The following is a 17378-nucleotide window of genomic DNA, read 5'->3' on the forward strand; positions in this document are numbered from 1 at the left end:
AGTAGTGCAGCTGTGCATAAAGCCCATTAACCATGCTGGTTAGAAATGTGTCCGAGTGCGGTCCGCCTTGCTCTGATGTCATGCTGACGTATGTCATGGATGTATGCAAAAATTGAAAAAATTGACAAAGTGTTTGTCAAAACACTCTCGCGAGCGCGAAGCGAATGTGTCTGATTATGCAGTTGCTCTCCACCAACTGCGCCGATCAAAAGTATGATGGGAAACGACTTGCTGACGACACCGCTTAATGCTCATTGGTTTAACAAACGTGATGTATTGTTCTTTTAATAATGTTTGATTTTAACTCTTATGTCATGTTTTATGTGTATAAATTATGTGTGAATATTCTCAAACTCTGACAGTGCGGTTTCTATTTGAGTTATGTGATGTCATTATTATTTTTAAAAATTTATAAAAAAAAAAGTAATATTGATAAACACGTATTTGGAATGGAATTAAATAAACAGCACTGTGAGTGTTTTGTTCATTATAATTATTTTCAGATAAAAGCAAAATAACTTAAATTACATCCAGTTTATTAGCAACACCCTACACGAGCGCGAATCCTGCAATATATTTGATTATCTGATATCTTATTTGATATCGTACTCGGTTACTAACGTAACCTCGGTTCTCTCTAGGAGAAGGAACGAGTACTGCGTCGAAGAGACGCTACGGGAAAGATATTTATTTTTCGAGATTGAAGCCTAAAATTAATCCTTAATTTTGTAAATATGTAAAACGCTTTTCTGTAGCATACAACCTTAGGCGGAGCGAATCACGCGCCCATTGGCTGCTCCGCCAGAAAAGCACAGCCTATGCGAGGCCAGTGACGCTGACCAATGAGGACGCTTCGCGCCCTCTGCGTCACCTCCCGCCGAAACGGGCGTGGTCTAGGCCTATAAATATGAGCATAGCTGTCTTCCACTCTGATTTTCGTCACTTAAAGCGACACAGCGTGGGCACGCACGGCCTGAGACGCAGTACTCGTTCCCTCTCCTAGAGAGAACCGAGGTTACTTTAGTAACCGAGTACGTTCTCTTACGTAGAGTTCTCTCCTACTGCGTCGAAGAGATGCTACGGGAACCCTTGTAACACGCTGTGCGTGCTCTTGGACCGACACAGACACCCGAGGGCGCGCGCGCCCTGGTATACAAGCGCCTACACCAAGAATGTATAGGGAGAGCGGCAAAAAATTAGCATCATCCCTTTATAGTAGTGCCTCTTAAGGACATAATAACATATATATGAAATATTAGATATATATGAGGGGTAATAGCATGCTCATGGGACACATTGTCAGTGAGTGATGCTTAAAACATAAGAGTGACCTGGGCCGCAGCGCGGGGCAGGAACACTATACATAGTCTTCTAGACCGAGAGCAGTTATATCTATAACCTCTAGGTTATAGAACCTTATAAATGTAGACGGGGAGGCCCAGCCTGCCGCCATACAGATATCTTGTAGTGAGATTCCGCTATACCAAGCCCACGAAGAGGCCATGCCTCTCGTAGAATGCGCTCTAATGCCCAGAGGGCATTCCAAACCTCTAGATGCGTAGGCTAGCGCAATGGCGTCCACTACCCATCGAGATAGACTCTGTTTCGTCGCAGCTCGCCCTTTAGAGCGCCCACTGAACGAAACAAAGAGCTGCTCCGACTGTCGAAAAGCAGCGGAGCGGGACACATAAGCTCTTAATGCCCTAACCGGGCAAAGGGAGCTATCTCCGTCCTCAGAGGCCGGCAGAGCCGACAGGGAGATGACCTGAGCCCTGAACGGAGTGTTGAGGGACTTAGGTACGTACCCATGCTTCGGTTTCAACACGACTACAGAGTCGTTGGGCCCGAACTCCATGCAAGAAGCCCTAACTGAGAGCGCTTGCAAATCCCCTACACGCTTCACTGAAGCGAGAGCCAAAAGAAACACGGTCTTGAAAGACAGGTGCTTCATGTCAACTGAGTGAATAGGCTCGAAAGGGGCCCCTTTTTATAGCGTTCAACACCGTAGAAAGGTCCCAAACGGGGACGGAAGGAGGCCTCGGAGGATTTAACCTCCTGGCTCCTCTAAGGAAACGGACCACCATTTCGTTTCTGCCCAGTGAATGGCCAAGCGTTGGATTAACGAACGCTGATATGGCTGCCACATAGACTTTGAGCGTGGATGGGGTTCTTCCCTTATCCAATAGCTCCTGCAGGAAGGAGAGAATCTCCGTTTCCCCGCACTGAAGTGGTGACAGACCTCGGTCTGAACACCAACCAGAAAACACCGACCATTTGGAAGCGTAGAGCCGTCTAGTAGACGGGGCCCTAGCCTGCTCGATCGTGTCTAACACTCCTCTAGGGAGGTTAGTGGGTACCCGTTTATGGCCCACACATGTAGGGACCATAGATCCGGGCGAGGATGCAAAATCGAGCCCATGGCCTGCGAGAGGAGGTCCCTTCTCACTGGGATCGGCCACGGGGCAGTACTCTTCAGCCGCATCAAAACTGGGAACCAAGGTTGATTCGTCCAATATGGTGCTACAAGAAGCACTGAGCATCCGCTTTTCCTGATCCGCTCCAGCACTTGAGGCAGGAGTGAGACAGGGGGAAAAGCATAGAGCGGACGGCGAGGCCAGACACTGGCCAGCGCGTTCGTGCTCTTTGAAAAGAATTCCGGGCAGTGAGCGTTTTCCTGGTTTGCAAACAGGTCTATTTCCGCTCTGCCAAACATTTCCCACAGCAGACGCACTGTCTGTGTGTGTAGAGACCACTCTCCCGTCGGAACGTTGTTCCGTGAGAGTCTGTCTGGTCCTACGTTCAGGTGACCTGGCACATGTATTGCTCTCAGCGAGCGCAGGTTGTGCTGGGCCCACACCAGTATGCGTTCCGTCAACCTGAAGAGGTTCCGGGATCTCACGCCACCCTGGCGGTTTATATAGGCCACTACCGACGTGTTGTCCGAACGGACCAGGACGAGGTGTCCCTTTATCCGAGGACGAAAACGCCTCAGCGCTAAGTCCACTGCCATCATTTCTAGGCAGTTTATGTGCGGTAGTTCGACTCGTTCCGCCCACTGGCCAAAGAAGGGTCTGCCTTCGAGCAGTGCTCCCCAGCCTGAGGTGGACGCGTCCGTGGACACCACCTTCAGGCTCGTGGAAGTCCCCAGGCTTACACCTGACCGGTACCAGTCTGACGCTCTCCATGGTGTCAGGGCTGAAATGCATTCCTGATTGACCTTGAGGCGATAACGACCGTGAACCCATGCTCGGCGCGGTACGCGCGCTCTCAGCCAGAACTGCAGTGGGCGCATGCGCAGCAGGCCCAACTGCAGAGCTGCCGAGGCTGAGGCCATGACGCCCAGCATTTTTTGAAATCTCCTGAGCGGCACTATATGACCGCTGCGGAAGGATTTCGCCATCTGCAGGGTGTTTCGCCTGCGCTGTGATGACAACCGTGCTGTCATAGACAGCGAGTTCAGTTCTAGTCCCAAAAAGGAGATCCTTTGACTGGGAAACAGTGAACTTTTCTCCCAATTGACTCTCAGACCTAAGTGCTCGAGGTGATCGAGTATTAAGGGTCTTGTGGCGAATGAGTTCTGAAGGCGATTGAGCTAGAATCAGCCAATCGTCCAAATAATTCAGAATTCGGATGCCTCGGAGTCTCAGGGGTGCCAGCGCCGCGTCCATGCACACTGTAAATGTACGAGGTGCTAGAGACAGGCCGAATGGCAGGACTGTGTACTGATATGCCCGGCCCTCGAAGGCGAATCTCAAAAATCGCCTGTGACGTGACGCAATTTGTATGTGAAAATACGCGTCTTTCAGATCTATTGCCATAAACCAGTCTCCTCGGCGAATCTGCGCGAGGATTTTTCTGGTCGTGAGCATTCTGAACTTTCGCTTTGTTAGCGCTTTGTTCAGATGCCTCAGATCTAAAATGGGTCTGAGACCCCCGTCTTTCTTCGGTACCAGGAAATATCTGCTGTACAGACCCCCTTCGCTCTGAGCTTGAGATAAAGGCTCTATGGCCCCTTTGCTCAATAGCTTCGTATTTTCGGCTCGAAGTAGATGTGCTACTTCTGTTTTTACCGTGGTTTCGACTCTCTCCGTGTAACGGGGAGGGCGTCGATAAAACTGTAGCGAATAGCCTCTTTTTATAGTCTCTAGCACCCATTCTGAGACCCCGGGAAGTCTTTCCCATGCATCTGCACGTGTGACTAGGGGTTGAATGTAATCTAGGCCCTGGTCGCGAAATGGCGGCGACACGAGAGCAACCGTGTGCTGTAACATGGACGCCGTGGCGTCTGAGGCGGGGGGCATGTTCAACACAGTATGCATCCCGCGCGCGCTCGACTCTCTGAGTTGAGAGAGAGCGCGCGGGGCGAGCCCCGTAGGGCTCGTTATATTTGTGAATAAATGTGGGCGCGTGGTAGCGGGCACATTTATAACACCGGGAATACTGTGTTTGTGAACTGACTGACCGTTCGTTGGTTTCGTTTTTACAGAAACCGCGGAGCGTGCAGTGTGTAGTGGTTGTGGGCACTGGACAGTGGGCACGCTCACTACATGTAAAGCACAATCGACATGAGTCGATTTTATGTGTGCAAACCCTGTGTTGTACGGGGCTGTGCTTGTGTGAATGAATGGGCACTGGGTGGGCATTGCAGTTACACACATTACACCATCGGCCGTGGCCGGAACACCAGAAATTAGACTCTTTTTCAGATTTATCTGGGTCGCCGTGAAAACGGCGTTTGTGTGCAGGCAAACGGGCTTTACGGCCGGTTTGTTGGCTGCTAAATACACTGGTACAAACACGGAACTTAGGGCTGTACAAGCGGGAATCTTGGGTGGAAGTCCGGCCGCAGCGGGACCCGAACACCGTCTTTTTCCTAGCAGGGCTAGGATGGCGCCGAGGCCTCGGGCTTGAGTGTGATCTTAGGCCGAGGACCACGTGGCGGCGGGCGGCGTCCGGCGGAGCGAGACCGTGGTCTCTCTCGGGCCTGTAGCTGCTGGGTTGGCGCGGCTGGCGCGGGGCGCTGCTGAGTTCGGACAGACGGCTGTTTAGGGCGGCCTGTTGCGGAACTGGAACGCTTTGGTAGGAAATGTTTCATTGCCTGCGATGTTTTCTGTACCTCGGCGAATCGGTCCGCGAAGTCTTTGACGGACGATCCGAAGAGGCCAGTCGCTGAAACGGGTGCGTCGAGGAACGCAGAGCGCTCTGACTCCGCCATTTCAGAGAGCGTCAACCACAAATGTCTCTCGGAAACAGTTGCTGAGGCCATAATCCTACCAATGGCGTGTGCGGCAGACTTAGTAGCACGAAGAGTGAGGTTTGTGGCGCTACGCAAGTTCGGCACGTTGATCGCGCCCGGGCCTTCCTCGTCTAGCTTGCGGAGGAGGTTGGCCTGGTGGATTTGAAGCACCGCCATGGTGTGCAGCGCCGATGCAGCTTGTCCGGCGGCGGAATACACGCGGCCGTTCAAAGCTGACGACGTGCGGCAAGCTTTGGATGGCAGGACTCCCTTAGCCCGCCGTCCAGCAGAGGGTGGGCAAAAGTGAGTCGCTACGGCCTCCTCGACCGGAGGGAGAGCATGGTAGCCTCTGTCTCGAGCACCGTCCACAACGGAGAATGCTGGCGAGGCAGAAGTACGTACTCTGGCTGAAAAAGGCGCCTTCCATGATTTCGCCACCTCTTCATGAAGCTCAGGAAGAAACGGGGCGTGCCTGGAGGGGGGCGAAGCGCGGTCTCCAGAAAGGAAGCATCCATCCAGCCGGTTGAAGGCAGGCTCTTCGGGCGTCGACCAATCGAGGCCGAGGCTCGACACGGCCTGTGTGAGCAGACGCATCAGCTCTGCCTCGATGCTTTTCTTTCCTCCTCGGCGTTCCGGGACAGCGGGGGAGGGGAGGTCCACGGAGCTCGCCCATCCTCCCTCGCTTCCCGAAGCGAGAAGCGAACAGCAGTCGTCATCCCCCTCAGATACGGCTAGCTGGTCGTCGTCCATGACAGACAAGGCGGCGGGCTGCGGCCTCTGTCCGTCGGAGAGCGACTCCAACGAGTCGACTCCAACGAGCAGGAGCCGCAGGAATCACGAGGCATCTTTAGAAAGACACTCGTTGCTCTTTTGTGAGAAAAAGTGTGTGACGCGGCGGCGAACACACACACAAAACACACACAAAGATAGAAAAGGATATTCCACGCCGGAGAAGCGCAGCAGGGAACGGCGGCTGAAGGCGGCGAAGACCAGCGGCTTCAGGTAAGTGCTCGTCCTGCTGAGGTGCTTGTTTCAGACGGCTGTGGTGGCTCGAATCCGGTCCTACGATGCGTGTAGCTTCGTGAAGAATAGAAAATCAGAGTGGAAGACAGCTATGCTCATATTTATAGGCCTAGACCACGCCCGTTTCGGCGGGAGGTGACGCAGAGGGCCCGAAGCGTCCTCATTGGTCAGCGTCACTGGCCTCGCATAGGCTGTGCTTTTCTGGCGGAGCAGCCAATGGGCGCGTGATTCGCTCCGCCTAAGGTTGTATGCTACAGAAAAGCGTTTTACATATTTACAAAATTAAGGATTAATTTTAGGCTTCAATCTCGAAAAAGAAATATCTTTCCCGTAGCGTATCTTCGACGCAGTAGGAGAGAACTCTACGTAAGAGATCTGGGCGACATCTCGACGCCTTCAGCTGCCGTTCCCTGCATCGCTATCCGGCTTGGAATTATATACTTTAAAGCGTGTGTGTTTTGTGTGTGTGTTCGCCGCTGCGTCACACATTTTTTTCACTCACTAAAAAAGCCGAGCGTTTTTTTCAAGATGCCTCGCACCTCCTGTGGCTCGTGTAGAGCCCCACTCAGCGACGGGGACCACCATGAGCTTGTGTTTCCTGCCTGGGTGAGGATCACGCAGCTTTATGCAGTCTGCCGCCGCGTCCGTCATGGACGATGAAGGTGAAGCCACGTCTGTGGAGGACGACTGCTGTTCTCTCCTCGCTTCGGGTAGCGAGGGATGGGCGAGCTCTGTGGACCTCACCGCCCCCGCCGCTCACGAGCGTCGAGGAGGAAAAGCCAGCATCGAGGCAGACCTGATGCGTCTGCTCACGCAGGCCGTCGTGAGCCTCGGCCTCGAGTGGTCGACGCCCGAAGAGCCTGCGCTTAACCGGCTGGATGGCTGCTTTTCTGCAGGGGACCGTACTTCGCCGTACTCATGGCTCGCGCCTTTTCTTCCAGGGTTTCACGAAGAAGTCGCGAAGTCCTGGACTCTGCTTCTACTTCTGCTTCATATTTGAACAGTCCCAGGTAATTCGGAATTATTATTTTTTTTCTGGTGTCCCGGCCACGGCCGATGGTGTTATGTGTGTAACTGTAATGCCCACAACTCAGTGCCCATTCGTACACACAAGCACAGCCCTACACAATACAGGGCTTGCACACATAAAATCGACTCATGTCGATTGTGCATCACATGTAGCCCCCCACCTCAAACGCTACAAACACGGCGTCCATGTTACAGCCCACGGTTGCTCTCGTGTCGCCCCAACATTTAAAAAGAGGCTATTCGCTATAGTTTTGCGATGCCCCCACCGTTACACGGCCATCCACTAGACGACTCTATTCCTCTAAATGGTCTGTGTTCTCTGCCTGGTGCTCAGCCCAGGGTATATCACCCCTGCAGTGCGGGGAAACGGAGATTCTCTCCTTCCTACAGGAGCTGCTGGATAAGGGTAGGACCCCATCCACGCTCAAAGTTTACGTGGCGGCTATAGCAGTGTTCGTCAATCCAACGCTTGGCCAATCACTTGGTAGGAACGACCTGGTTGTTTGTTTCCTTAAAGGAGCTAGGAGATTGAATCCTCCCAGACCTCCTTCAGTCCCCGTCTGGGACCTTTCTACGGTACTGGATGCCATGAAGGGTGCCCCGTTCGAGCCTGCACACTCAGTTGACACCAGACTTGGGTGTCTGGTGTCGGATCTGAGCACACACGGCGCTTTGCACGGGGTTCCCGTAGCGTCTTTCGACGCAGTACGAGAGAACTCTCGTAAGAGAACGTACTCGGTTACTAACGTAACCTCGGTTCTCTCTAGTAGAGGAACGAGTACTGCGTCTCTGTGCCGTGCATGTATAATACTCTGCGTCGCTTCGGTGATAAAAATCAGTATTTTACCGCCGTGCTCAGATATTTATAGGCCTAGGCCACGCCTGTTCTGGGAGAGGCCTCGCATAGGCTGCTGCTTTTGCTGCAGAGCAGCCAATAGGCGCGCAAGCTGTTCCGCCTAAGGCTGTATGCTGCTGCAAAGCGTTTTACATTATTACAAAATTAAGGATTAATTTTTAGGCTTCAATATCTCGAGAAAGAACCTTTCCCGCAGCGTCTTTCGACGCAGTACTCGTTCCTCTTCTAGAGAGAACCGAGGTTACGTTAGTAACCGAGTACGTTTTCACGGTGGATTTGGAGAAATGTCTTCAAATAAACCAGTAGCAAGAGAACCACTTGTGCCTGTATGCTATACAGTCTGACTGAACTATTTTACAATGCAAGACTGTTGGATTTATTGAATAAATAGCAGATAATATTTTGCAGCATAAGGAACTACAGTCAGATGATTATGTGAAATATGCAAACATAAAACATCAGCAATGAGAAAAATGTGGGATCCTGATGTATCCATGTAAATACTACAACACAATTCACATTAGTTAAAACATAATTTTATAAAACGGAAAATGACTCAACACACAGCTGTGACCGCATTACATCAGTGTTACTGCGCAACTGCCGTTTGTGATGTTTTGTTGCTGCATGTGTTGCTTGGCAACCTCTGGAACTACATTACTTGGCGGAGGAATACATTAGTTATAACGTTATATTGTTGTTGCTGGCGTTTATTTTATTAATAAAATAAATATTAAAATGAATATTTGTATGGAGTTACCATCTTATAAAAGCAATAAGCCCTTGAAGCCGTGTTTTACATTGGATTTAGAACAGCTAAGGGGGTTTTAGGCACATGCTGCTTATTGCTTTAATAATTTACTGCAGTAACGGACAGTACCTTGACTGAGTCCAGAGTGAACGAGGGACATCAGCACTAAAAGCAGAAGAAACACAGATATGAAGCTTTTCCATTCATTCAACACAATGTAAACCACACACTGAAACATGTCTAGTGTATTATTTTTTTCTGTTCTGATGGTCATTCGGGAATCAGGAGAACTGATGGATTATTCTCCAGCATTTAACATCATCACATACAATGACGTCACAGGACTCGTGAACTGATACGAGAGTCGATTCACTGATTCACTGATAGATTCAATGATGTGATCAAATACAATCCATTTGTTAACACGCTCCACAGCGCCACCCAGTGCATTTAATTATAACTGTGAGTTGATGCTTGGGATTTATCATGGATTCACTAAGAATTGTACTAGGTTGCTCTGCTGACCGTAAATTAATAGTATTTTATTTTTCGAATAATAATAACGGTTTCGAATATTCGTGCACACCCCTAATTGTTACTTTATTTTAAAAGAAATCTGGACATAGTAGCCTACAGCTGAAATTAACCAAAACCAGTAAGAAGACCTAAGTGACCTCATGCTTCTGATCTCACAGCATTTTCACACCTCGTTTGTTTTTGCTCTGGCCTCGGTCAGAAATAGTTCATACGCCAACACTAAATGATCTCAGTTCTTCATAAAAGGACTCAAAAACAAACCATATTCAGACCACATTATTTTAATGTGTTGACCAGGTCTCTCAAACAGACTAGTGTGAAAACCCCCTTAAACCACATAAAAAATGTAGGCTATCAATATATTTGTAATATATCAAAAGTGAAATTTAAAGAAATATAGCTCACATACAGTTTTTTCCCCCAAGTACAGTGTTCAATCAAGACATTTCTCAAAAAAAAAAAAAAAAAGTATTAGATTGAAATATGATTAAATCAATATGTTTAAAAGGACAACAAAAGTCTGATTGTCAAGCATTGGTGGAGCATGTTCATATGTCGACGTGATGAACTTCTTCTGGAAACCTGCGGTTATTTCTGACACACGTGTGAACTGACTTCATCCAACAATATGAAGTGCAGGCGAACTGGTTATAAATAACTGAAGCGTGTCTCAGAAAAGAGAAGAAAAGAAAAGAGAAAAGAGTCTCAGAAAAGAGAAGTTAGTTCTGTGAAAAGCTCAACTTTGTTTGATAAACTAATTGTCCATAGAATGACAATGAAATTTAAGTTTTCAAATAATGTTTGCAGTTATTTCTCAATAAGAGAGTCAGAGAGAAAGAGAAGTGATCGAGAAGCTGATTGTGTGTTCGGTCTCTGTTCTCAAACTCTCTGAGTCTCTGATGGAGAGATTATTTAAAGATACAGCATCATTCAACAATAACTCAAATAAATCAGATTTATCTCAACTACTTAAGAAGACAGATATTACAACAAAACACACACATTGCCTCCAGCTTTCACATTATCACACAGATAAATGCATCATCAAACTCTTTATCTGATCAACAAGCAACATCATCACATTGAATCTGATCAATAAATAATACAAGTGAGACTGTGGATTTATAGACTCTCCTACACAACAATCGTTATATTATCCTTCAGCTGAACACATTGCATTAGACACAGAAAAACTAAAAAGAAGATAGTATAGAAGATAAAATACTCACAGATGAGAGGCAGTGCACTGGAGCCCATACTGTCACATTAATAGACAGTTTTAACAGCGCTGTGTGACACACACACACACACTTCCTGTGTTTTAAAGAAGAGATGAAGGAGGAGGAGACAAAACTACACACAGAAATACACAGATAAAGAAAAGAGAGATCCAGTCTAAGATATTTAGCTACTCATTTATTAAAGTTGTTACGGCTCTGTTCATCTACTTGAACATCATATTCTCCAGATCAGTTCATGAGATTGTTCTCACTCTTATTGTGTTCGTTCACACACACACACACACACATAGGACAGACCGTGATTAAAGAGAAATCATCTTGTGACATCTAATATGTGTCTCGGTCGTCTCAGGTTACGAATGTAACCTATGTTCCCTGAGAACATATGACTTCCGTGGAAGGGGTTCCTTTAAGGCAGGGGTGGTGAAAGTTGGTCCTGGAGGGCCACTCTCTTGCAGAGTTTAGTTCCAACCAAACACACCTGAACAAGCTAATCAATGTCTTCAGGATCTCTTAGGCTACAATCAGGTGAGTTGTTTTCAGGGTTGGAGCCAAACTCAGCAGGACAATGGCCCTCCTGGACCAACGTTCCCCACCCCTGCTTTAATGGACTTCCTCAAAGGAGTCCCGTCTAGTCACTTTCTGAGGGGGATATGAAATCAACCCCACATGCCACCAGGGAGGCTGACATGGTCTAATTGAATGACCTAGTCTTGCCAACAACCTGTCTGTTTCCTAAACAGAGTCTCTAACATATTTTGCCTCACTTGATGAGGCATCAGATAGGGATGACTGCAGATAGTGGCAGTGATCGCTCACAGACCGGATCATAGAGACGGGCATCCTGGAGAGTAGAACGCAGGATAGCGCTTTCTAACCCTTGCGAACGAGGGGAGTGACTCTACTCGATCCTGGATCTACATAGTGCTTCAAAGCCCTCTGGAGGCTGGGCACTCTGACAAGGACCCTAATAAGGGGAGCACCTCCAGCGTCTTATATTCAGGGTCGTCTTATATTTGATTATATACGGTACAATATTATGCTACCGGCCTATCGAGGAGGCCTAAAGTAAGGCCTACAGCTTTGAATGTCATGGGCATCAGCCCAGGCAGTGCTTCGGCTCTGAGGGAGCATACTCAACCATCCCAAGTGGGAGGCAGTAACCAATCTGTCTCTACCTGAGCCTGCGTGGTGAAGGGTGATATCATACGAGCTATGGCTAGCGAAGTTCTCTAAATAAAGACCCTAACTAGGGGAGTACTATCAGCATGACCCTAAAGAATGTATTAGGGTTGAGGCCTATATGATCTTGTATTGTTTACAAGACAGATTTTACATTTGCTACTAAACCAAAGGAAATTGAGGCCACAATAAGCAGCCAATGACATTCAACCTTATGACTTGAATTATTTTATTCAAGGGGCTCAGCGGAAAAAAAAAAAATTTTCATTTTAAGGCCTAGCTGGATAAACTAGCCGCAATACTCAGCTCTAAAGGGCGGAGGCCTGAGCATACTGCTTCTTACTTTCTGGAGAGAAAAGGCCTGGCAACGCCCATGAGATATCTGCATGGGAGGCTTTTTGAAGATAGCCTGCTATGCTGCTATATACCCTGTCACACCACAAGCATTGTTACGCCTATAGTGCAAAAGGTGGGCCTTGGCTAGATGGCTCTTGTAGTAAGAGAAGGACGTACATCATCATGCCCAAAGACATCCAGCTGGCCCGCCGCATCCGCTTAAATAGATCATATCAGTCATACAAACCCAAAGGCTCATATATGAAAGGCGATTTCTATCGTATTTTTTTATTATGAGCATGTAAATGTCCGGAGGTCTTATAAATAAATGTCTGTTTTATTTCCCTAATTAAATATAAAAGCAAATTAACCGAAGTGAATGATGGTTCGGTTTCAGAAGTCTTTTAGTATTATACTATTTAGTTATGCATGTTTATTACATATAGTTATATTTACATATGGGTAATTCTATGGAAATGTAAATTTTTCTGTCCCTATAGCCTTTACATAAATATTACACTTAAAACACTTTAGATTACAATTTCTTTATATTTTAAAATACAACAATATGTTATTGGGACAAAACACCTTCTTTAGCCATCAATGTGGCAATATTTGTTTTTTATTTGAGCTTGTCTCCAGGGTCATGTACTGTACGGAGGGAAAATGCTTTATTCTGAGGTCAATAACATGGTTTTTCCACCATTTAAAATACAATAATGCATACATAACTGTAACAGAGACAGGGGTGTGCCAACTGCCACAAAGATGTTACCAACAGTAGCAGCACCACTGCTCTGGGTGTACCGGCAGATGGAGGCGTAAAAATGAAGTGGCGTGATAATGCGGTCAAAAGTTCAGTGTTTAATCCAATAAGTGCATCTGGTATTTACAGTGAAAATCAGAAAAAGAAAACTAAACAAATAAAAATAAAATAAACTGTTCAAAGTTATCTGCATACAAACTTTGGCTATGCCAATAAATTGACCCAAAAACAGAGCAATAACTTACACAACCACTCACTCTACGAGCCTCCAACAACACTGAGGCGCCTTCTTAAAAAGGCTAAGCCCCTCCTATCTGGACCAAACCATTTGGTAAATAAAGATAATAAAGGAATTTAAGCAAGACCAAACTAAATAGATTTAACATTAACAAAGATATAAATTGTTAGAATAATACCAAAATATATAAACATTGAAAGCAAAACAAACTCAATTATTAACGTTAAACAATGTTTAACAAAGAATTTAACAGAACCCCAATCTCCCCCTCACACATGAGAACAATGAACTGTGCCTACTATTGGCGGGAAAGAGGTATTCAAAAATGGTGGCAGTTACAGTGACTGGGTTTTGTCTGTTTGGTAAAGTAAAATGTTCCAGTACGTAAGTATGACAATTTATTATGCAAGTGGTTAGTTGAAAATAAATAAACATTTAACATGGTTACCGGTCTTGTTTGAGTTCTTAACAATACATAAATCAACAAAGAGAAATGAATAACCCAGTAAACGTTAAACTAAAGAAAAATGACATGGAGAGGACAGGTACAACACGAAGCAATACACAATCAGTGACACACATATATCTGCGTTAAAATATGCACAAAACAGATAGTGTTAGGATGTTAGTGTGAAAAGTATGTATGTTCTCAGTCCAGTGTCGTCATAAGAGGCTTCTCCAAAATAAGAGTCTCTAGTCACAGAGCCTCACTGTGACAATAACTATCACATATATTATGTAGATGACATAAAAAAAACTAAATGCCAAATAAATATAATAAACATTTATAATGAAAGTAGTGGTCCCCTGAGTTGTCACTGGTGTTACCGTTAAAAACAAAAATCTCGTATTTTGAAATAAAAATCACACTGATGACATCACTTGACTTCCTCCTTCCAATTTCCTGAATAACTATGAAGAAAGGTCCATAGTAAATCCACTGTCTCTTCAGTTATCAGAAACTTTCACATTTAAGTTTTTAGTTGAACTCACTGGTATGAATCTGACCTACTTTATTGTTAAGGAATTGTGTGTAAAAAAAACTAGAATACAAATGGATTAAACCATTTAATTCAGTTAGTATACCATGATTGACAACATGTGGTTTGATTCATTGCAGCAGCCATTTTGTAAAATTATTTTTTTATTAAAATTGTCACTGGTGTTACTGTCACTGCCACTGGTGTCACCTTTCTTATGGGTAACACCAGTAACACTTGACTCCCATTTATAGATAAACATTAAAGCTATTCATTTAGATTGTATGTCAAATGTAACAATTTAGTCTCATCTAATTATAGTTGAAGAAAAAATATCTTTGGTCTTATGCTTTGGTGATTAATTGTGTCACTGGTGTTACTGTCTTTTTTTTCTGTCACATTAAATAAAATATCACATATGACATGATGATAATTTTACATCCATTTAATTCTGCTTACACTCAAAAGTTAAGATTTAAAGGATTGCATCATTACTTGATGATTTTAACTGGTTTTCAAATATTTTCATTGTTATAGCAAATACATGGTTGCACAAATGAACTAACATCATTCAAGCACACTTTTAACAAACCTCATTAAAATAAATAAAACATAATCTCCATATTTGTTGCATTATTTTATTTTTCTGTAACTCTGACTACATGTGCTGAAAGATTTTTTTAAATAATATTTCATAAAACCTTTAATAATGCCAAAGAAGTAAGGTAACAAAGAAGTAAGGTAACAAAAATGGTAGGCTACATGCGGTCTTTGAATAAATGCACAAAAAAATATATAAAAAAAATTAAGCTGTCATTTATTTGTATTCATAAAGTCAAATGGTAATCTAATAATGTGGTCTAAGTTTAAATGTTGGAAAAATAAATACATTTTAAGACATATTGCCATACCAAAAGTGGAGGTTTCTGTCATTTTAAGACAAAATGGGGGTCAACCTAACAAGTTGCAACAGAAGCAAACTCAACTGATTTTGTATCCACAATATGTCCTGAGTAAAGAAAAAAAGCCCAGAAGAAACCCATTAGGGGAAAGTTTAGAAAAAGACCCAAATATATCCTAATACGCCTATTCATTATTTTTTTCATGTGAATAGGCTAAAAATGTTAACCTTTAGATTTCGCCATGAAAATTGCTGAGTTGATTACTTACATCAAGACAAACAAAAACGTTTTTTGCAATTACTTGTTAACATGGGCAAACGGAGCATAATCTAATTGTGTATGTGCTAATTTGCATAAATACCACAACAGATCTAACATTGGGTATAGCCAGGTCAAAATGTCTTGTTGAATCTTGTTGACATATAACAGTAAAATACTTAATGTTAAGGTCTGAATTGAACCCATTTAGGCTACCCATGACTAATACATATAGGCAGGAAGACATAGCCTACTTTAAACCAGTATTGTTTACTGAGTATTACACCAGTATTATTATTGCAGAGATGGGGTTTGGGGCTGGGTCCATGGGACTGTTTCAGTCTAAGGGAAGAACAGGAGACAATGGTAAGGAGAATGCAAAAGACAAAGGGTAGGTCAAATAAAAAGTGAACCCCCAGAAACAGTCCCACGGACACAGCCCCAAACCTCATCTCTGCAATACAAATTAATCGATACTGGTTTAAAGTACTTATTCCTGCCTCTATGTATTTATGCTCATGGGTAGCCAATGGGTTCTATTCAGACCTTAACGTTAAGTATTTTACTGTTATATGTCGACAAGATTCAACAAGACATTTTCACCTGGCTATACCCAATGTTTAGATCTGTTGTTTAGAATGTAAAAAAAAAAAAAACTTGTAATACATTTTTGTTTGTCTTCATGCAAATAAGCAACTCAGTCATTTTCATGGTGATATCTAAAGGTTAAATTGTTTAGCCCATTAACATGAGAAAAATAATGATTAGGCTATATTGGGTCTTTTTCTAAACTTTCCCCTAATGGGATTCTTCTGGGCTTTTTTTTTCCTTACTCGGGACATATTGAGGATACAAAATCAGGTGAGTTTGCTTCTGTTGCAAATTGTTCAGCCTTTTTTCATAAAATGAAAGTGTGTATTTTCTTACCAATGTTACTTAAACCGCATTTATTTACACTATCAAGCATGGGGAGACTAAACTGGACTTGGAAATGCGTAACCGGTGAAGTTTAATAGAACCGCCCATTGTTGTGGTTTCAACTAGGTCCGCTAGCTGACTATAAACACCTCTTCCCCAGCATGTTATTCCACATTCGCTTGTTGTGACTTGAAGATTGTCTGTCGTCATGTCTGGAAGAGGAAAAGGCGGGAAAGGACTCGGGAAAGGAGGCGCTAAGCGGCACCGAAAGGTTCTCCGCGATAATATCCAGGGAATAACTAAACCCGCTATTCGGCGTCTTGCTCGTCGTGGCGGCGTCAAGCGTATCTCTGGCCTGATCTATGAAGAGACGCGCGGTGTGTTGAAGGTGTTTCTGGAGAACGTCATTCGTGATGCTGTGACTTACACTGAACACGCCAAGAGAAAGACCGTCACCGCCATGGATGTTGTGTACGCGCTGAAGCGACAGGGACGCACCCTGTACGGGTTCGGCGGTTAAGAGATCCACGAAGAAGAAAAAACCCAACGGCTCTTTTAAGAGCCACCCACATTTACACTAAGAACGAGTTTCTATTTAGTTAATGTGTTTTAAACGTTGCCGTAAGTGATTTCTTAAGCAAATAAGAATTAGGAATTATAAATTTTCTATCACAGTGTTATGCTTACGAGTTAAAAGTCTTTGAACTGAGTGGTATTTGTTTAAATACGTATATTGTAGATTATTGTATAATACAGTGCTATTTTTGCATCAAAATAAACTTTATAATTATCACTGTAAGAAAGAATTCACTGTTCTGAAATTATTCACAATCCACTTACGGAAAAAAAATGAGAGAAAATGAAACTAAAACAATGGACTTGGTAAATTATGGAGTATGGGGAGGCGTAACAGACCTGAAGCCGGTAGATATACTTTTACTATAGATATATTTTATGCCCCTTTCCAAAATCTTGCTTCCAACGCCCCCGTTGAGAACCACTAGTCCAACTTCACACATCACAGCCAAATTACATTCAGAGAGGAGCTGGATCTCACACTCGACCCATGAATCTGCAGGGAGAAGTCTCTACACTCCAATAAAGTCCAGTTGTCCTGCAAAGCGT

General features: G+C 44.6%; 1 protein-coding gene across 1 annotated transcript; it reads left to right on the plus strand.

Annotated features, from left to right (window-relative positions):
- Window positions 1–16461: 16461 nt before the first annotated feature.
- LOC306992866 (histone H4) lies at window positions 16462–16795 on the plus strand (the record flags this gene model as incomplete). The annotated part of the gene is made up of 1 exon (XM_079602128.1): window positions 16462–16795. One exon carries the CDS (start codon window positions 16462–16464, stop codon window positions 16771–16773), a length of 312 nt encoding a protein of 103 aa, XP_079458254.1. The 3' UTR covers window positions 16774–16795.
- Window positions 16796–17378: the final 583 nt, after the last annotated feature.

This window comes from Phoxinus phoxinus, assembly GCF_949152265.1.
Source record: "Phoxinus phoxinus genome assembly, chromosome: 2".
Classification (NCBI taxonomy): Eukaryota; Metazoa; Chordata; class Actinopteri; order Cypriniformes; family Leuciscidae; genus Phoxinus; species Phoxinus phoxinus.